Source organism: Pan paniscus, chromosome 9, assembly GCF_029289425.2.
Source record: "Pan paniscus chromosome 9, NHGRI_mPanPan1-v2.0_pri, whole genome shotgun sequence".
Taxonomy (NCBI): Eukaryota; Metazoa; Chordata; class Mammalia; order Primates; family Hominidae; genus Pan; species Pan paniscus.
The window spans coordinates 95,609,733-95,631,313 of NC_073258.2; the positions used below are offsets into that span (position 1 = coordinate 95,609,733).

The 21,581-nt window shown below is 42.8% G+C and overlaps 1 protein-coding gene across 4 annotated transcripts in view; it reads left to right on the top strand.

The window, feature by feature from the left end:
- Positions 1-21,581, top strand: part of AMOTL1 (angiomotin like 1) — a 146,690-nt gene that overhangs the window by 25,708 nt on the left and 99,401 nt on the right. Inside the window, exon 1 of one of the 4 annotated variants that reach the window (XM_034933558.3) lies at positions 13,549-13,832. The exons of 2 other annotated variants lie outside the window; for them this stretch is intronic. In XM_034933558.3, coding sequence (XP_034789449.1) covers positions 13,784-13,832 — 49 coding nt within the window. In that variant the 5' untranslated portion in view covers positions 13,549-13,783. Of the gene's footprint in view, positions 1-13,548; positions 13,833-21,581 lie in introns of those variants that run through there. One more of the 4 variants, XM_034933560.3, reaches the window with a different exon arrangement.

Here is a 21,581-nt window from a genome sequence, read left to right on the forward strand (position 1 = left end):
GTATTTGCCAGACTTAGGAAATAAAACACAGGAGACCCAGTCAAATTTGAATTTCAGATAAACAGTGAATATTTTTTTTAGTATAAGTGTGTCCACTACAATATTTTGGACACATAATACTAAAATATTTTGTTGTTTATCTTCAGATAAACAGATAATTTGAATTCAGATCCAACTGGTGTTTCATCTGGCAGCCCTAGGTGTAGGAGCAACATCTGGGGATGCTCTGCTCTTTGCATTGGATTTTGGCTTGCTCTTAGTAGGTGTGATAAATGGTGACTCAGTTCCATGTCACCAGGTATTCAGTTGCCACTTGACTCCATTTAGGTGCTTACATCGATGAGACTTGATTGCTGCTATGCATATTATTTTATCACCTCAGTTAGAAAATGGATGCTTGAAATTAACCCTTCCTACAGTAGAAATCCTGAACAACTTCAGGGATTTGATGCGTGCTCCACTGTGCTCAATATATAAACACAGAAGACTGCCTACTCCTGGACTGGTTATATGGCTTCTGGGGTCTGAATGTTAAGGTTTTGATTTTCTTCCATTCTTTCTTTTAGCAGAAGCTCATGTCTGATCGACTCCATTTTGGAGAGTTAGAGCATCTTAGTGTCCTCATAGGAGGGAATACCCAATGCCGTCCTCCTTAATGCACCATCACTCAGCCTCTGCTAGAACATCTTCTGAGCAGGTGTTGTATGAGTGGGGGAGGAGGAGCTCCTGCTTCCTGAGAAAACCTGGTCTATTGTTACACAGTGATCATTATTATAACGATTTCTTTATAGAGAGCTGAAACCTGACTTACTGTTTCTTACACACAGTTGTCCATGTTTTGCCTTCTAGAGCTTTCCAACATTTATTTTACTGAAATGGGAGGAGTTCCCGTATCCCCGTCACAGGGCCTGCGACAGGGGCGTGGCTCGCTTCTTCAGTGCCTCGCTGCTCAAACTCCGAGAGGCCGCATGCAGACAGGCAGGTTGTAGGGAGCGTTTTTGGGCTCCAACCCCACGGCAGCATCTAGGGTTGACTGTTTACAGCTCCCGAAGCCCCAGTGGGTGTGTGTTACAGTGTGCTCTTTCAGTTTTGCTGTCTGCAGGCCGCTTGTGTTCATCAGCTCAGTTAGACCCTCTGCCTTATCCCAAGGACAGAGGGCTTTCTGTATCCTGAGTTCTTGCCCTAGTGTACCAGAAAAATTGGATCACACGTGGGCTTGGAGGATGGGTGCAAGGTTTTATTGAGTGGTGGAGGTAGCTCTGAATGAGGTGGACGGGAAACCAGAAAGGGGATGGAGTTGGAATGTGGCCTTCCGCTGGAGTCAGGCTGCTCAGCAGCCAGACTCTCCTCTGACTGCCCCCAACCAAATGCCGCTGTCGATGGCCTGCAGTATTGGATGGTGTCTGGTGGTGTGCTCTTCTGCTCCTCTCAACGTCCAGCCGCTTGTGTCTGTGCCTGCTAGGGTCTCGGGTTTTTATGGGCACAGGATGGGGGGCGTGGCAGGCCAAAAGCAGCTTTTTGGGTGCAAAAACAGAAATGCCTGTCCTCATTTAGGTTTGTGGGCACAGGCCCGAGGATGGAGCCCTTGCCAGGGACCCCGCCCTTCTCTACCCAGCACTTCCCTGCCCTCGTCCTGTATCACTATTATGACCCAACATAAGGATATATTTTATGTTTAGACCCACAAACACAAATACAAATATAATTAAACAGAATTTCATGGAATAGCAATTACTCTTATTCGGCTGCATCTGGTATTTCCTATTATATTCTATTTCATTTATTTAAAATGCGGGTCAGGACTCCGTTAAACTGATTTCATGACCCACAATTGGGTGACCAACTACTGTTTGAAAAACATTATTGCTATATAGTGTTACAGAGCAAATACAGAATAAGTCTATTCCTCATTTCTTTCTAAAAGATTTTGAAATATTTGAAGGTTGTCATTATTATTATGTCTTAATCTTCTCTTTTCTACGCTAGATATGGCCGAGTTTCCCCATCCATTCCCATCCTGCTCAACACCTTCTGAGTGCTTTCTAGCTGAGAAACATTTCACTTAAAATTTGGCACTGAGACATGAGCACATCACCTCACATATAACTTGGCCAATACGTGGCATTGTGGGACCATTAGACCTCTTGATTTCAACTCCCCTGCCTGAGTTTATATCAATCAGTTAATTAATATTCATTTGGGTATAGTTATAATTACTAATTTACCTAAAATACCTAACCTAGCCCATTTTTTTTCCTGTTTTGTCTATTTTGGTATCTTGAAATATTTTTCCTATTTATTGGGGTGGGGGGATGGGGAGCTCAAATCAAGATGACAGTTATTCATGTTTCCTGGATCTGCCCAAAACTCAGGAAATATAAACAAAAAGAAACTATGTGTCTAGCACAGTCTAGCACAGCAATAATTAAAACTCCACGAAAATGACCATATTTGGTAAGAAAATGGCTAACAGGTTAATAATAGTTAATATTTCTAGAACACCTGCTGCAAGTTAAGCACTGGACTAAGAGCTTTACATGTAATTTACTCATGAATTTCTCACAGTCCTGTGAGGTGGATACTATTGTAACCACCGCTTATGAAATGAGGAAAAACGGCTTTACAGAAGTTAAGTCGTTCAGCCAATATCATAGGACTACTAAGTGGCAGAGGAGGGGTGATTCCAGGCCCATCTGGCTGCTAAGTCTGTGTTTTAAAATCTGTAACTGCTTCCCACAGAGAGGAAACCACCTCTGGTGGTTTAAAAAGAGAGAGTGCCTGTAACATGCCTAGAATAATGCTTACATGGAGGCTTAATAAATAGATCTTACTGTCTCCTATAAGAAAAGGGAACAGCTTAGTAGCAAATTCAGGCCACTAAGAGTCCCCAGGAGTCTGTGAAAACTGTCTAGATTCATCACTAACCACAGTGGGGCAGGCCTCAGAGTGCTTTCCAGTCGGGAAGTAAGGTCTGGAGTCAAGAAACATCTTTCTTGTACCCATGAGATGGGAGGCAACATAAAATAGTAGTTAAGAGCAAGAGCTGCTCACACCTGTAATCCCAGCACTTTGGTAGGCTAAGGCAGATGGATCACCTGAGGTCAGGAGTTCAAGACCAGCCTGACCAACATGGTGAAACCCCGTCTCTACCAAAAATACAAAAATTAGCCGAGCATGGTGGCGCATGCCTGCAATCCCAGCTACTTGGAAGGATAAGACAGGAGAATAACTTGAACCAGGGAGGCAGAAGTTGCAGTGAGCCAAGACTGTGCCATTGCACTCCAGCCTGGGCAATAGGGTGAGACTCCATCTCAAAAAAACAAAAAAGGCAAGAGTTCTGCAAAAACAGACTTGAATCTTGGCTCTGTTAATTTCATTTAATTAATTTCAAATTAATTTCAGGGTTTTTTGAGGCTTTTGACACAGTTATTAGCTAAAAAATCAAATGTTCAAAGATATGGAGCAGTGCCTAATGTCTGGAGAGCAGCACTACCATTTATTCTTTCATTTATAGTTCGGGAAGTTTTTGATGGTACTAACAGAACAAAGTGGTGGCAGGAGGTTTTGGAACGGCTGGTTTAAATGGCTTCAGGAGACTTCAGTTTTTTGTTTAGCTATGATTGAAAGCGTAATAAATGCTTTGTGCTTTTGACAATCAATGCCTAGAGAAAGTGCATCAGTGAAGAGATGCAGGACGTTCAACTGACTGGCAAAAAGCAAGCTTTAGCTTGTCTTACAGGATGCTTAGTTTGCCAGTACGCTTCAGACCAATGGGACAGTCATAGATGGTGTGACAGTGTTTAAAGGCAACAAAAGGCTACATCTCCATGTGGCCAGCACTGTCATGAGCCTCACTAAGCTATTTTGAAGATTTTAAGCAATGATAAATTTTAAAAAAATTAGACCCCACCTAAAGTAGTACATAAAGTATAGCAGGATTTCTGTATACTCTGCAATCAGTTCTTTGAAAGAAAAGTCAAAAAGTAGAGAATACAAGAAATTTTTGGGATATAATTTGAATGACTGTGAAAACATGACCTTTGATACTGAACTCATTTGCTCACTCCTTAACTTGACAGCAAAGCCCAGTATGTACAACTGTGTTGACTGTGGGTGGTCTCCAAGGCCACGCTGATCTCTGAATTGATTTTGAGTTTTGTTTGTAAGATGATCACAGTCATGTTACACTGACCTGAAGGGCATATATATACATAACACTTTAAAAAAAACACTCTGCCTCATTCTTATTTCAAGATGAATTTCTATACAGATGAGATATGTTTTTTTCTGAAGATCATATCAATTAGACATTTTGAAAATGACTTAAAATGTTTTCCTTAATGTTCTCAGAAAACAAGTTTCTTTTGTAGTTTTAACCAAAAAAGTACCCTTTTTGTCACTGGATTCACCTAGCATTCGTAATTTTTTTTTCATACAATGAATTAAAATTTGCTAAAATCATGGACTGGCTTTCTGGTTGGATTTCAGGTGAGATGTGTTTAAGGCCAGAGCTTTTCTCAATATTTGATTTTTTTCCTCAATATTTGATTTTTAAAAATATACACATAGGTGCTGCATTTATATCTTCTGGTTTAAATTCTGTCATATTTCACTTCTAGACTTTTAGTATGGCAAATCATATTTTACTTTTACTTAAGCATTTGTAGTTTGGAGTATCTGGTACTAGCTAAGAAATAATTCTATAGTTGAGTTTTCTGCTCACCATATATGGATCATTCCTCATCTATAATGTGCCCCAAATCAGCTTCATTTTCCAGATACCTTGAGGCAGAGTAAAGTTTTTCATCTTTTAGGTGCAAAAAAAAAAAAAAAAAAAAGGGCAAGAGCTCTGCAAAAACCAGACTTGAATCTTGAATCTTGGCTATGTCACTTATTAGCCATGTGATCTCAGGTAATTCACAGGACCTCGCCTAGCCTCCAGTCCACATGGGTAACATATGGGTAATAATATCTACCATACTGATGGAATGAGATAGTGAATGAAATCATCTGGTTCAGAGGAGACACTCCATATGTGCCAGCTCAACATAGAAAACTGGATTATGATCTTTCTTCTTGTACAATATCATGTGCCTGTTTCCTTATTTAGGTTGAAATTCTGAATGCATAGAAATATAGGCCCTCAAATATCCTAAACCAGTGGTTCTCAAAGTGTGGTCCATGGACAAGCAGCATCAGCACAATCAGAGAATTTGTTGCCAATGCAAATTCTTGGGCCCCATCCAGGCCTACCAAATCAGAAACTCTGGAGCGGGGCCCTGCAATCTGTGTTTTAGCAAGCCCTTCAGGTGATACTGATACAGCTAAAGTTTAAGAACTACTGCCCTAATGGCACTGAAGATTCTGAGTCTTCTCCTGTTTTCAACAGGACTCAGTTAAAGCTCTAAAGAGGCTGCATCTTTTGGATAGATATTGTAATCAAATACATAGACTGTGGAGTTTACTTTCAGGTTGTTTCCATTTAATCTTTTTATTGTTGTTTATCCCAAACTGGCCATTTTCTGATTTCTCTTTCTCTCCTCTATTTAATTTGAAACCCCTATTGTATATACCTTACATCACATAGGTTGAATAGAAAGGGGCCATTCCCAGACACCCAGGTAAAGGAGACAAGTAACATTCCTAAAGAGCTTTCCTGGGCCATCCCTGCATCCTCAGCACAGGGTACCTGCAGGGACTATACTTCCTTTGCCTCCTTTAAGTTCCGGGAACTTTCTGAGAATTTTTCTGCCACAAGATCTTTGCACATGATATTTGCTTGGCCTGGAATGCTCTTCCTGCCTCCTTTATGTGGCCAAACCTTCCTGTCTTTTAGGTCTTTACTTACATATCTCCTTGGAGAAGGCTTCCCCTTTCATCCTCTCTAAATGGCCACTTTCTCCCTAATTGTTAACCCCTCTGTTATTGCAGTCCTAGTCTGCTCCTTTTTTTCATTGCACATAGGCTAGTTTGTAATTGTAGACTTCTTTATATGTTTTAGTAAGACAAAGCCCATACCAGGGTATTTGAGCATCTAGCAGAGTATGTGGATTATCAAGGTAATCAATAATTTTTTTTGATGGTTTTGGGGGAACAGGGTGTCATTCTGTCATCCAGGCTGGAGTGCAATGGTGCCATCCTAGCTCACTGTAACCTCAAACTCCACCACACCTGGTCAATTTTTTCTTTTTCTTTTTATTTTTTGTAGGGACAGGGTCTGACTATGTTGCTCAGGCTGGTCTTGAACTCCTGGTGTCAAGCAGTCTTCCCGTCTTGGCCTCCCAAAGTGCTGGGATTACAGGAATAAGTCAATGTGCTCGGCCAATATTTCTGAATGAATGAATGAACCATTATAGTTCTCACATACTTTGCCTTCTTTCAAACTTTATTGTGCTTTCAGTTAATCCTCCGTTTAGGACTTAATTTTTTTCTTTTTTCTTTTCTTTCTTTTTTTTTTTTTTAGACAGAGTCTTGCTCTGTCGCCCAGGCTGGAGTGCAGTGGCGTGATCTCGGCTCACTGCAACCTCCGCCTCCCAGGTTTAAGTGATTTTCCTGCCTCCGTCTCGTGAGTAGCTTGGATTACAGGCACCTGCCACCATGCCTGGCTAATTTTTGTATTTTTAGTAGAGACAGGGTTTCACCATGTTGGCCAGGCTGGTCTCCAACTCATGACCTCAAGTGATCCGCCCGCCCTGGCCTCCCAAAGTGCTGGGATTACAGGCATGAGCCACTGCGCCTGGCCAGGACTTTATTTTTTCTAGTTATTTCTATTTTTTTCTAGTTATTTTTAATTATTCCTCTCTCTCTCCCAATCCATACTTTGGACTTTTCTGAAGACTTGTACCTGGCATGATACTGGCTGTATGGCTGAGATGCAATAAATGCTTTCTGATTTCTTAATCAATAACTTATAGAACATTTAAGACATGAATTTTAACTTCTTCCCTCACTTTGAGTTTATGCTGTAAAACAAATTTTTCTCCTGAATGGAACCATCTAGAGTGTCTGGAGCCATTAGGAATGGTGAGAATTTCCCCACTTCTCGGTCTTTCCTTGGCTTTTAAAAAGGTGTAAGACCTGTTGGTCTGTAGTGCATATTCTGGAGAGAGAAGAACTAAAATTGCTGTACAGGTTGTGGAGGGGTCATTTCTCTCACTGTTCTTTCTATGAACTGAAAATATATGTTTTCAGTATAAACATCCAATAATTACTTTCAAAATGGGGATTGCAAGGGTTCTTTAGGGTGAACATTCTGAACTTCAGCTATTGTGAAACTCCTTATTTTTAATAGTGGCTTTATGTTGTTTTAGAAACTCAGTATGATTCCAGTTTTAGAAACAAAAATGTGTCTGTATCATCACTGGAAATCAGAGAGGAAAACATGATTAGTTTTTTTGCTCATGAAAAGAGGAAAGGGAAGCAATCATAATAGAATGATATATTATAGGGTGGATGGAACTGAAGCTGCTATTAGTATGCAATTAGATTCACCCAGTATCTCAATGGAATGATCAATATGATTAGAAGCTTGGGAGCTTCTTTTAAAGTGGGCAACATCAATTAATCAACTAACTCAGTGGTTCTCAATCAGAGGCAATTTTGCCCCCTAGGGGACATTTGGCAATGTCTGGAGACAGTTTTTGTTTTCATAAATGAAGGTAGAGGGGGTGGTTGCCACTGGCATCTAGTGGGTAGAGGCCATCCCTACAATGCACTGGGCAGTCTCTCACAACAAAGAATCATCAGCCCCAAATGTCAGAGGGCCGGGTTTGAGAAACCCTGCAATAACATCAGCCAAAAAAGTATTATGAGTTTTCAGTACTCCCAAGGTTTCCGTAGTAGTAGTAGCAAATAATGTTTAGAATAACTGTCATGTATTGAATATCTACTCCATGCTGGGATCTTTATATTTACAGCTGGTCTGTCTCAGTCCGGGTCTGACACCAGTTTGTTTGGGGCCAACGTCTCTACTCTTCTTCCTTACCCCATTTGGTACAGGTGCATTTTCTCTGGACATCAGCATATCTATCCTCAGTTTCTTGTGTTTATATAGATAAAATTATGTGTTTAGTGCATATTAGGTAATATGCTTACAGGAGAAAGCAGTCAAGCAAGAAGAGACTGGTGTGTCACTATGGGTGTGAAACTAAAAACATCCCGACAAACAGGCCTCAGATCTATAACTTAACGATCCAGCCAAACTACCTATGTAGCATGGTAGCACAGAGCCTGGTCCTCAGTAGGTACTTAATAAATATTTGTTGGGAAACTTTTTTCATAATCCACACAGAGTCCTTGATAAGCTTCAAATGGAGCAGGGTGTTCAAATGATCTCTTCTGTTGCATAACATTTTATTTGTTCCAGGAGCAGTTTCTTCATCCACAGGCACCTGATATTTCCAGAACTACACAAGTGTCGTACCTTGTGTATCTTCCCACTTGCCCTCCACATTGTCCTCCTTTTTGTTTTTCATTCTTTCACTCTGAGACCATCTGGTCCTGACAAAGGCTCATCCCCTTGCCCTTTCCTCTCCTTACAACAATGTACACTCAGTACTCTCTGCTTTAGACACTGCCAGTATTCCCTGAATTATGCTCCTGCCAACAGTTTGCAGGACAGGGCATGTGTCAGAATCTTCAGAGGAGACATGTGCTGTGTGAAAAAGCTTATTTGAGAATATGATTTTATATTTAGAAAAAGGCAGGAAAAAACTCACTAGAGTTGACCCTTGAACAATGCAGGAGTCACAGGCGCTGACCCCCTCACACAGTTGAAAATCCAAATATAACTTCTGACTCCCCAAAAACTTAACTGCTAATAGCCTACTGTTGACTGGAAGCCTTACCGATAATACAAACAGTTGATTAACACATATTTCATATGTTATATGTATTAATACTGTATTCTTACAATAAAGAATAAGCCATAGAAAAGAAAATGTTATTAAGAAAATCACAAGGCAGAGATGATCATCATAAAAGTCTTCATCCTTGTCATCTTCACATTGAGTAGGCTGAGGAGGAGGAAGAAGGGGGTGGGTTGGGCTTGCTGGTTCAGGGTGGCAGAGGTGGAGGAAGATCTGTGTGTAAGTTGACCTGCACTGTTCAAACCTGTGTTGTGCAAGGGTCTGCTGTATTGCCATTGTAAAACAGAGAACTGAAAGAAAAGCTTGGAAAAAAACTTCTCACCTGGTGATCATATAGGGGTTTATTAACTCTGGGGTTGATGTGACCATTTGATGTTTATAAAAAGAAGAAATTAAAAGAAAAGGTGTTTAGAAGCATGGCAGCATATGCTTTCCTTCCTTGTGTCCATGCCTTTGCTCGAAATATCCTCCTGTCAGCACCTGGATTTCTTGGAACCTGCCCTTTTTTTTCCTGTGCGTCATTCCTCTATGCTCCCATAATGCTTTGTGTCCAATCTCTAGTGTGTTCACCATCATTTTTTATCTTTAGCATACTACACTCTGATGTAGTAAATACTTCTGAAAGTGAATTGCAGGAGCACTGACTAACCCCAGTGAGCCAGCTGGAAACCTCAATGTGCTAGGAGTCATTTCGAGTGGATTCTAGGACTGCACCTTTAGAGATTCAGAAATTTGGAGGTGGAACATGAGGAGTTTAAATTTTTACATGCTTTGGTTTCATAAGTTACACTTCAGAAAGTGCTTGAAATTGAACTTAAAAAATATCCTTACTTGTTCTAGGAGCAAAACAAGCATTTTGATCAAAGCAGCCTCGGTGCATCAAATCATTGGTTTGTTCATTCAACAGTCATTAATGGAGAACTACCAGTTGTAGTGATGGTCCCAGGTGAGGCTGTGTGTAGTAGCTGTTCCTTACGTAGTCATGTTCATCCACTCTTCTTTTGCTGTTTGGCTTCTCTGTCTTTGCAAGCCCAAGCCCATTCTTAGGGCCCATTCAGTGAAAGTATTAGCTGGTAAAGACTAAATGTTTGTCAAGAAGGGGTGCTGAGAAAAGTGAGAGGGGAAAGAGATTTGCATTTTAATAGAGTATTTAAATTCCTTGGTATTTCAAATTACTGGAGAAGAGGAGGGTTTCTAACTTTTACTGAATTCCTAGATGTGCCCAGCACTTGACCTGTATTATCTCATTTAACCCTTGCAATAAGTTTATGAGGCAAATGTTATTATTTTATAGAGGAGGAAGCTGAGGCTCTCCGTGTCTAGAAATAGATAGAACATGGACTAGAAGCAGGTCTTACTGTAAGGGCCCTGCTCATTCTCCTCTATCCAGATGCCTCTGTTACTTCAATATTCTTCCCGCCTCTATGCTTGCTGGGAACAGCTTGGTATCACTGGAACATCCTGGTACTCGTCCTGTTTTGAGTGAAAGACTGCTCTCTGGGCTGCCCCAAAGAGCACTAAAATTGGCCCATCATCTTCTTAACTTTCTTAGGAATGAGTAAATGACAACTTGGGTCACTTTAGAAAGGATGCTGACCTTTAGGATGAGTGCATAGATCTAAAGAAGGCACAGATGTGGACTGGTTCACTACCTTGCTGTTAATGAAGGTGTGTTCAATTTTTATTGTAAACATACTTTGTTTCCATTAGACACAAACCAGACATCAGAATCTCCAGCCAAGTGTGCTTACTGAAAGATGTTATTGATAACTTCTTGCTAGTGAAATTCAAAGTCTTTTTTTGCAGGCCTTAGTTCCTGAACAATAGATTCAGGAACTAAGTTAAGGCCTGAAAAGATTGTTTTCTGCGTTTGATGTAGAGCTTATTCACAGATAAGGAAATTAAGGCACAGGAGGGAAACATTGGTCTCCAGCAGTATTTTCTGCCTGTGCTTCCATGTATCTGATTACTGGGTATTAATTTGAGGAGTCTAGGCTAGGTCCACCTGATTGAATCAGAAGATCCTTGAACCCACAAGCTGTGCCTAGCACTTCATTGCAGGTCTAAGAATCTGTAACATTTGATAGAAGGACCCACTTCTTAAAACTTCTCTGGCTTCCATGCCTTTACCTTTTCCCAGCTCTTCTACTTCTCCAGATTCTTCCTCTTCTCCCTCCTTCTTTCCCTATTTTCCAGTTGTGGACATTCTCCTAATGAACTGATCTTCAAAGCTTCATCTCTCCTTTTGTCTACACCTCTGTCCTCCACTTCTCACCCAGTCCCTTGTTCCTTGTTTCCTCTTGCCCAGAGGATAGTAAGTCACTCAGCATCTTTCTCAAACCGTTTCCTCTTCTCAACTGTGCTTCATCTGTCATTGGTCTAATGATCCATTCTTCTAAGACTGCAAGATCTATTCTTCCTATGACAGGGCTCAAAGCCTAGGTTAACTTGATTACTTTGTCCTTTTCCCCAGGATAAACAACGAGTCAATGAGAAGAATAAAATCTTGCTTCAAAGATTTGATACCTTTCTTTATGACATCTGGTATCTCCAAAGATATGGTATCTCTCATTTCCTTTTTATCACCTCTGTCAACCTCACCTATCATTGCTTCCTGCAACTATCCTAGATAGTCTCTTGAAATAATAATAGCAAATGTATATTGAATACTACATGCATTGTGCTGAGTATTTTACATTTGTTATTTTATTCAGTCTTCACAACCACTCTGTGAGATGCTATTTTCTTCATCTTGCCAAAAAGGATACTGAGGTTTAGAGAAGTTAGGCAACTTGCTCAACGTCACACAGATACTGAATGGTGGAGCTGCGACTCAGCTCATGCCTGTTTTGTTCTAAACTTGATGGTTGTAACTTGGAAATTTTGCTGCTTCCTAGACTATAGGATGGTATCTAGGAGTGGGCAATTAGTAAAGATTAGTTTCCTTTCTTCTTTTTCTATCCATCACTTCTTCCCCGATTTGTATTAAATTCGCGCAAATGTTAGGTGAATCAGTGGTCCCTTCACTGTGCATAAGATAACCACTTCAGCTCCTAATTTGCGATTCAGGGTTCACAATGTGTAATACAAGGCACATTGAGGCAGAGGTTGTTTCCATACCTGGCTTTGCTACTAAACTTGTTCTGTAACATTGGACAAGTCATTCAACAGCTATGCCTGAGCTTCTTCATCCGGCAAGTGAAAGGTTTAGTTGACACTTTCTTCGATTCTTTCCAGGCCTACATTTTTGTGACGTTGTTATTCTGCCTTCCCTTGTTTTCTCCTCGTTTCTGGTAAAAACGCTTTCCTCTATGCCTTCTTCCCAAGCACCCAGACCTTGTCATCTCCCTCTTGGCTGTTGCCTCTGCTTGCCCAGTGCTGCCTTTTCCTCTTTCTGCTGTGTCTGAACTCCACCACCCTCGCAGGCTTTTCCTTCTGTGTAGTCAGTGCCTCTCTCCGCCCTTCCCAGGCATCTGCAATACTTGGATCTCCTGCTTTGTTGCTTGCCTGTTTCCTGTTCACACATCTTGTCTTCTTAGACAGATAACAGATCCTTGAAGGGCTGGTCAGCTGCTCTAAGTTTCTTTTGTGTGCTAAGTTTCTTTTGTGTGTACCAGGGTAGATGACTTTAAATGGAGTAGGTATTTCATAAATAATTGTTAAATGATTACATTTGGGCTTTATCTTGAGAGCAGAGTTTACTCAGTAGGAGGGCCCATCAGGGGAATCAGAATCAGGACATGCAACCCACCAGAAGTGATGAGAGGTAAAACTGCTGTCAGTCTAGTTAGGGAACTGCCACAATCCAGGGAGGAGTCCCTGAAGGCCGGACCTAGATAGCAGGTAAACAGAGGCAGGGAGCACCAGATAAGAGAGGCTTGGTGTGCGCTAACTCTCCCACTAACATCCTGGGCAGCAACTGCACAGTTACCTAGCTTTCTCTTCTCCAAGCAGTAGAGCTGCCGGGAAAAAGCCAGGCAGAAGTGCTATGGGGCAGGCTCGGGCACCCCAGATTAGGGCTCCAGAGAGCCGCCAGTATAAACCAATATAATGAGGTGGATGAGTAGTTCTCAGCACAGCCTGATTTTAAGAGGTGGGGCAACATTTTCCCAGAGTCGCTTACTTTCTTTACCTCTACTCAGGCAGATAACAGCCTGGGGATTTATGGCCAGAGGATGTACGGTTCTGCGAACACATTTAATATCCGAGGCTGTCAGGTCTGTTTTGGCCCTTCTGTTTGTCAACGGAGCACACAGTAGCAGCTTATCGCCCAATCTCAAGTGCGTGATGGAAGCACTGGGGCCTGGGGAATGCTGAGAAAAGTGTGGCCACTTTCCACCTGGAAATTCCACTTAAGAAGAAAAAAACCAACCTAAGCAGATCTAGACTTTTGGGCAGATCCGGAAACAGAATTTTGGCCGGCATTGGGCTGGTGGGGAAGGAAGACAAAGTGGAGGGAGAACTGGTGAGTCTGAAATTAATCAAAACCCGGCAGGGTACAAAGCAAGGGAGGCTGTCGCCCTCCTAAGTCTCAGGGAGACACGTCAGCTTGAGCTCTGGGCAATTTCAGCCTGGCAGTCTCGCGGCCCGGGGAGGGGCGGCGGGTGTCTGCAGACGGGCTCTAGGGCCCAGCGGCCGGGCGCCACGGCGGGGGTGGAGTGTAGGGTTATAGTGACGAGCCCGGGCGACCCTCCCCGGCCCGCGCGCGGGGAGCGGGGAGCGCGGACGGCGGCGGGAGCGCGCGAGAAGCTCTAGGACCCAGCAGCGGTTGTCGGGTTTGGGGCTGGAGGTGAAGCCCTGTGTGAATGGGGTTGATTGTCCGGCGCCACTTCCCCGCGCTGCCCCAGGCCAGGTCCTGCGCGCTGCCCGGCGGCCGCCTTCCCCAGCCGAGGGACTGAACTAGCCATGATCGCCTCATGTGGAGGGCAAAGTTGCGCCGGGGAACTTGTGAGCCTGCGGTGAAAGGTAACCAGCCCCCACTCGAGGTGCCGGGAGGGCGTCTCCGAGTCTCCCACGCGAAGAACCCAGTCGCCCCGGGCTCCCCGGGCTCCCCGGGCCCCTGCTGCTCACGGAAGGGGGCAGCTTCTGGGGGCCCGGGGCTGAGATCCCAGATTGTTGTTTTTAAGCGGATTCCCTTGCCCCGGTCCAGGTCCAGTTGCCTGCGGGCCGGGCCTCAGCGCCTTGCCGCCCCGCGACCCACGTTGACTGAAGTTGTGGCCCCGGGGTTTGGGCCCCGGGGTGCTGCGCGCCCGACAAGGGGCTGGCCTTTCCTGAGGGGCGCAGCCATATGGCCAGACACTCCGAGGCGCGCCCGCGCCCGCGCGCGGGTCTCGCGGCGAGGGAGGGGACGGAAAGGGGTGTCCGGTGCCGCTTTCCCCGGCGCGAGACAAAGGCGCGCGCACCGGCCCGCCCGACGGGCTCTGGCGCTCTGGACTGGACCCTTTCTGCCCGCCGGCCAGACCCGGCTCTGGCGGGTGGGGGCGACGAAAGGGTCGCACCCTAGCCCCAGACGCTCGGATCGCGTTAGCTGCTGCTCCTTCTTTGTTCTCTCCCCAGACAAGTTTCTTTGACAAACTGGAGAGTTACATCCAGCTCCCGCTTGCATGTTAGGGCTGCCTTTACAATAATCTGCTTTCAGGGGGGAAAAAATTTAAACTTTCCAAATGGAACTGTTTTTTCTTGGAATGTGACATTTGTGGCAGGAGGGAGAGTGGTACGTCGGCCGATGACAGCCGAGCGGAACGGGGGCCTAGTGCCGGGACAGGGACCGAGCGTGCCCCATAGGCGGCCGGGCTGGAGGACGCGGCGGCAGAGCAGACGAGCCCTGGCGCGCACCTCTAGGGCCTCCGCTACCTGGACTGCGCTCGCGGCGACGTGTCCAAGTTTCCCCCCTCAGAGCCCCAGGCCGAGAATCCCGGGTGTCTGCGCAATGCTCCCGCGCCTCGCCTACCCTACTCTTCCTATCTTTATTGATGACTAGGAAGACTTTCCTTTTCCATTTTTGTTCGAAGATTTTTGCCTTTTTGGCTTCGGTGTTGGTTTCCTGTCTCCGCGTGGCAAATACCTTTTGGCCGGGCTAGCGTGTGGATCACCTGGACTGGGGTTTCAGAGGTGGGCCCTGAGCGTGCGGCCTCCTGAGACCATGCGGTTTGGACCCAACATTTTGTCCCCATGGTCCCTCAGCTCCCTTCCTCTGTGAGGCCTTGGTTTCCCATTTTCTTCTCCTGAGGCATGTTATGAGACTGAGTTTTTGTACTGCTTATAGAAGGCCTTGGTGGTGGCGGGGTACGTGGTCTCGAGAGCCAGTTGTGATACCTCGAAGATGCTTTCGGCTAACTAAAACAGTAACGTGCTAACCTGCTCACCATAAACGAATTAAATCAGAATAGAGGGATATTAATAGCTACAGTTACAGAAAATTTCCTTCCTTTTCGGGAAGCAAAAAGTCAGGGCTTGAAATATTAAACAATCATGGCTCCCTGCTTCCAAAACTGGCCTATGGGTCACTGCCAAACTGGCTAAGATTTCCCCTGGCTGCCTACCACTCCTGGGCCCGGGCAGCTGTGGAAGTCAGACCCAGGTTAACGATTAAGGAGCTCTCTAGATTGCAAGGTCTTAAAGAATCTAGAGCAACTGACATTTACTTCCTAGTAAGGTGCTCTGAGCCTTATAGTGTGTATCTACTTTGAAGGCTCTTTATGAGAATAACGTGGGAACAGTAGTTTAATATACTTTGAACTGTTAGTAAAGGGTGGAAAAGCACTGATTTGACTAGAATGAAGGAAAACACCGATTCGACCAGAATGAAAAGGGTAGGACATAGGTAGAAGGCTTTATACAGGCTCTACTTTTCCTTATGATGGTGGTGGGGGTTGGGGGGAGGGATGAGGATGTTTAGTTCTTGGAGTGCACTTTTGTTTTTCTGTGATGCATTTTTCAAGATAAATAAGGAAACCTTTGTAAACCTGCAGGTGGATAGGAGAGAAGGTGCTGTACCTGTAACGCCCCTTTCCCTCCCCCTTCTTTTTAAAATGCACAGAAGTCTTGGTCTTTCAGGTTCTTTGCAGATGATGGAGGATGTAGCATACTAATTTTCCAAAGGGCATGTGGAGATCAAAGCATTTAAAAATACATCTTTTCACGGAGGCTAATGGAGGATTTTCAGTTTAAATGAGATTTTAAAGTGCTGTCGTTAAGAAAAACACATGAATGCAGAAATGTGAGTGATTTTATGGGAAGGCACTCTGCTGATCAGACTTGAGAGTGTCTGCCCTGGGCCAGTTAGTCTAGAGGCTGTTGTGGGTAGAGCTCAGCTTTTCTGATGTCTACCCCTGTGGAAAAGTGTGGACCCAGGGCCTAGGGAAAAGATGGCTGAACTAATTGAAATGAGCAGTCTGGCTGGTGAGAGTTCTGTTGAAAGGTACAGCCTCTAGGTATCAGTGCTGCATTTCTTCATAGTAATTTGTGAAAATGCTTTGAAAATGATAAAACAAAGACTTTTGAAAAAAATAATTAATGACATGAAATGGGAATTGCTAGTGAAAATTGTAAAAGTTTGATTTTTCAGGCCAATAAATTAAAAAGAAGTAACTTTATAAGACCTGCTAATATTTCTGATATATAAAATTCCCCTAAAGTAACCTTTTCTCTTTTCTTTTCTTTTTTTGGCGGGGGGGTGCGGTGTGTGGCTATCTGCATTTTAAATGCATAAGGAAGCTCAGGTCAGAAAATTCTGCAGTGTTTTGAATAATTTTTCTCCTATTTTTCATTAATTTTGGCAGGTTCTTATGACTCAGAATTTAGTAGGTAATAAAATCCTTGAAAAGCAAGGGGTAGTGTGGAGGTCAAGTAAAGGGAGATATTTGATTACAAGGTTTGTTGGAAATAGTCTGAGGTTGTTGTGGTTTTATGTTTTGTTTTGTTTTTTTGTTTGCCTAGTGATTTTTTTAAAGTTAATTTTGTTGGCTTGGCTTTGTTTTGTTTTGAAGGAGAGGTACAATGTAAATCTTGGCCATTGTGGGTAGGGCAGTCCTCTACTTTTGCTGGAAGGAAGCCACTCCTGCTCTTGGTTTATGTGTTGGCACCAAGCTGAGTTCTACTTTAACTTGTGAGACCCTTGGCTCTGCCCTCATGGCCAGGCCTTGTGTAACCTTAGGGTATATTCATTTTGGACACTCAGGACAGGACTCCTGGACTCCTAAAGGGGCTCACACATCAGGCATTTTCCCCCCATCTTTTAGGAGAGAGTAGGAGAGTAGCTCTAAGGTGTTGGAAATGTATCCCTGTTAAGATACTGAAGAATTAGATTTAAGTGCTCAAAAACTGTCGTTCTACGGTGTGTGTTTAAACCTGTGTTTGAGACCTCACTGGCCAATATTGCAGCTATATACCTCTATTTTTTCATTTTGTTTTTAAGTAAAATGTCTGCTGTTTACTTTTAACTTTTCGTTTTGAAATGATCATAGCTTCATAGGAAGTTGCAAAAATAGTAGAGAGGTCCTGTGTACCCTTCACCCAGTTTCCCCCATTGGTAACATCTTACATAACCATAGTACAGTAGCAGAACTAGGAAATTGACATTGGTGCAGTCCACAGAGCATATTCAGATTTCACCAGTTTTACATGCACATGTAAAATTTGTATTTCTTTGTGTGTACTTCTATGCATTTTTTCATGTGTAGATTCGTGTAACCGCTACCACAATCAAGGTACAGACTATCTTATTACCCCAATGATCTCCCTTATGCTACACCTCTATAGTTGCACTAGTCCTCTTCTCCCCATTCTCACTCTGTTGCTAAATGCTTAGCAACCACTATTCCTGTTCACCATATCTATAATTTTATCATTTTGAGAATGTTACATAAATACAATCATGTAGTATGTGAGCTTTTGAGATTGGCTTTTCACTCAGCATAATGCCATGGGGATCCATCCAAATTTTTGCATCTCTCAATAGTTTGTTTCTTTTCATTGCTGAGTAGTATTCCATAATATGGATGTACTATGGTTTGTTTAACCATTCACCTATGGGTTTTTTCCAGTTCATGACTATTTCACATAAAGTTTTTATGAACGTTTATATATAGGTGTTTGTGTGAACATAAGTTTTCATTTCTCTGGCGTAAATGCCCATGATTGTGATTGCTGGATTGTATGGTAAGTGTGTGTTTAGTTTTTTAAGAAATTGCCAAACTTTTCCAGAGTGGCTGCACCACTCCTATTAGCAATGTATGAGAGATCCAGTTTCTCTGCAACCTCACTAGCATTTGATGTTATCACTATTTTTTATTTTAGTTGTCCTAATAGGTGTTCTAGTAGGTGTTCTAATCTTATCATGGTTTTAATTTGCATTACTCTAATGGCTGATTATGTTGAATGTCTGTCTTTTTTATGTGCTTATTTGCTATCCATATATCCTCTTTGGCGAAATAACTATTCATGCCTTTTGCCCATTCCCTAACTGGATTATTTATTTTACTTTAGAGCTTTAAGAGTTCTTTATATATTCTAGATGCAAGTCCTTAGTCAGATTTGTAGCTTGCACATATATTTTCCCAAGTATGTAGCATGTCTTTTTATGTCCTTACCAAGGTCTTTTGCAGATCAAAAGTTTTTTATTTTGATAAAGTCCAGTTCATAGATTCCTTTTTTCTTTAAGGATGGTGCATTTGGTGTCACATCTAAGAACATTTTGCCTAGACCCATGTCTCAGACATTTTCTGCTGTGTTTTCTTCTAAAAGTTTTATAGTTTTACATTTTATTTTTAAGTTATAGTTCACTTTTGTCTGTCTTAAGAGTTTGTATGTCTTGCTGTTGAGCTTATAAACCATCTATTAGGTCTCGAATATGCACAGATGGACTATCAGGTGTAGTTCCCATTCTGAAGTGCTCACAGATTAGGGGTGTGGCATGTGGACATTACCATGTGTTACTACTATGATGGGGACACATGTGATGTACTGTGGGTGCTCTGAGGAGAGAGGGCTCACTTTGGTCCAGGCGGTCAGGGAGGGCTTCCCTGGGCATGCTGCCCAACCATGGTGGGAATAAAATTGGTTTGCTTTTGATCCAGTTTTTAGATCTTTATTGCCATGAATTCTTTAGAGTGTGTTACTCTGATTCTTGAGCACATGCTGATTGAGTTGGCATAAACTGATGGTTGAGGACCTTTTTGAACAGTACATGGCATGATAGCTTAAAAGAAGGTGAAAACACAGTACTTAAAACTCAGTAACATAAACAGTATGAATGAAGTTGAATAGATTAAGAGTTATGTATATGTTAAAATGAAAAAGGAGAGGTAGTATTTTGGATTGAGAACAGGTGTATCCTGGCCCTGCCGCCTCCTTGCTGTGTGACCTCGGAATTGTACATGCTGAAGCCTCATGAGTAAAATGGGGAAAATAATAGTTCTTCCCTCATGGAGCTGCATGAGGGCAAAGTGAAGCAATGCGCACAGTGCTGGGCACGTTGAAAGCATTCAATAAATACCTGCTACCATTATTATTATTAAAACAGCAGAGAAGCAAAACACTTTATAATGTTATGTAAATTCGCATGTATCCCTCTTCTTTGAGAACCTGGAACCCCGGTTCTTACTCATGGAAGTGTTCCTTTTCACAGTTGGGAGCGCTGTGAATACTACTTAGTGAATGAGATAGAAGCTAGGATACCCTATTCACAATCTATTACTATCTATAAAATAAACCTTTCTTTGCTTCTATAAAAGTATGATTTCTGATGAAAGAATGATTTCCTCTGTGCCCTTGAGCACAGGAGGCAGGAGGAGGTGGGTCTGCATTCAGAAGGCTAGTTCAGAGTTTATGGTGCTTGGTACTGTAGGTGCAGTAAGTCAGGGCTGATGTCACCAGGCCGTGTCTCAAATTTCATAACTGGCAGCTCTGTTTCCTTCTTGATGACCAAGTTGTTTACTTCTCAGAGGAAATTAATTGGGTCTTAGATGTACAATTCCAGGACAGTTGTTCTCAAATGTGATTGAGCATCAGAATACCCCAGAGGGTTTATTGAAACATGGATTGCTGGGCCGCACCCCTAGAGTTTCTGTTTCCTTGGTTGATTGAGGATAGGGCCTAAGACTTTGCATTTCTAACACATTTCCAAGCAATGCTGATGCTGCTGGTCCTGGAAACACATGTTAAGAATGACCATTTTAAAACGTAGCCCCTTTAAATTGGGCCTGGACTGAGATGCTTACCCTTTGGAATGGAGTTTGTTCATCTTTAAGTAATTGAGTTTGAAACAGATCTATTTCTAAGGTTATTAGTTGATATAGCTATATTTCTTCCTCTTACCACTCTTCTTTTGTGCCTCACTTTCCTGACCATGACTTTTTCTTCTATCATTTGTCTCTCACTCCTTGGAAGACATGCCACAACTGGATATATGGCTACCATATTGCCTTGGTAAATCACTTAGGCTCTATAAAATAAGTGTATTTACTAAATATTTATCTTCTAAGGTTATTGTGTGGCTTAAATGACATAGTGAATGTGAAAGAGCTTCATAAGAAGTGAAATTTTGTGTAAAATAGTTTTCTTAAAATTATTTTCTGCGTCATCAGTATCTTTTTGGAGCAGTGTCTCTGACTGACGGTAAGTTTCATTGCTACTTGGGGGACTTGGTAACGATTGCATAGACATATGCAGGGACCATGGACATACTCAGGGACATCATGAAGAAGGTTCCTGCAGTGGATGGATGGTTAAGCTAGGGTCTGAGGGCCTTCCAAATGGAAATGTTTTGGAGGCTGATTGATAAATAGTTATAGTAAGGACCAAAGGAGAGCCCAGTGCTGGAAAATTGCTTGAGCAGATGTTGAAATATTAGAGATTCAGCTTCCTCAGAGTAGAGAAATATAACTCTGTGACTTTTTTTTTTTTTTCTAGCAGTTTAGGACAGATGTGATCTGGCCCACATCTATTTTTTTAAAGTTCTAGACCTATGCTGTCCGTAGTAACCACTAGTCACTTGTGGCTATTTAAATTAATGAAAATTAAACGAAATGAAAAATTCAGGACCTCAGTCACACTAGCCACAGTTCAAGTGCTTAATAGCCATTTCCATCATTGCAGCAATTTCTGTTGAGGAGTGTTGTTCTATAGTGAGATTGGCTCTGTTATCTGATGGCAACACCACTGGGCTTCAGATGATAAGACAGGGACACATTTTTGAATGAAATGTACCACATCTCCCTTGGAGGGCTGGTATGAACTGATTGGGAATGCTCTATTCACTTGAACCCCATTTTACCACTTCTGTTTTTGGAGGCTCATTCCATTTGAAAGCTGGGTCAGCATGGCAACTGGGTTATGCTGGCGGCAAAGCTTACCAGGCCATTATCAGGAGATGTCTGCTGTTTCTAGGGATGTTCCATTCATGGGATTCTTCCAGGGATATGGTCCTTGAGAGAAGCAAATAGAAATGCTTGGGTGGAATTAGCACGGAAAGGTCCTCCTGAAGAGGACCATCAAAGGTCATCCTGAACTTCTCCACCTTGGATCTGTTCCACTGTTGAACCAACCTTTGTCAATGAGAGGCAGGCAGCTGGCGCTAGTTCATCTCTCCAGTGTTTGCACATGCTCAGATACCATCCCACACTTCATCATCCTATTGTCTCCTTTGAAAGTGTTCTGTAAACTGTAATAAGGTTCATCTCCTTGCCCACCCTACATCCAGTCAGTCTTTAGGTC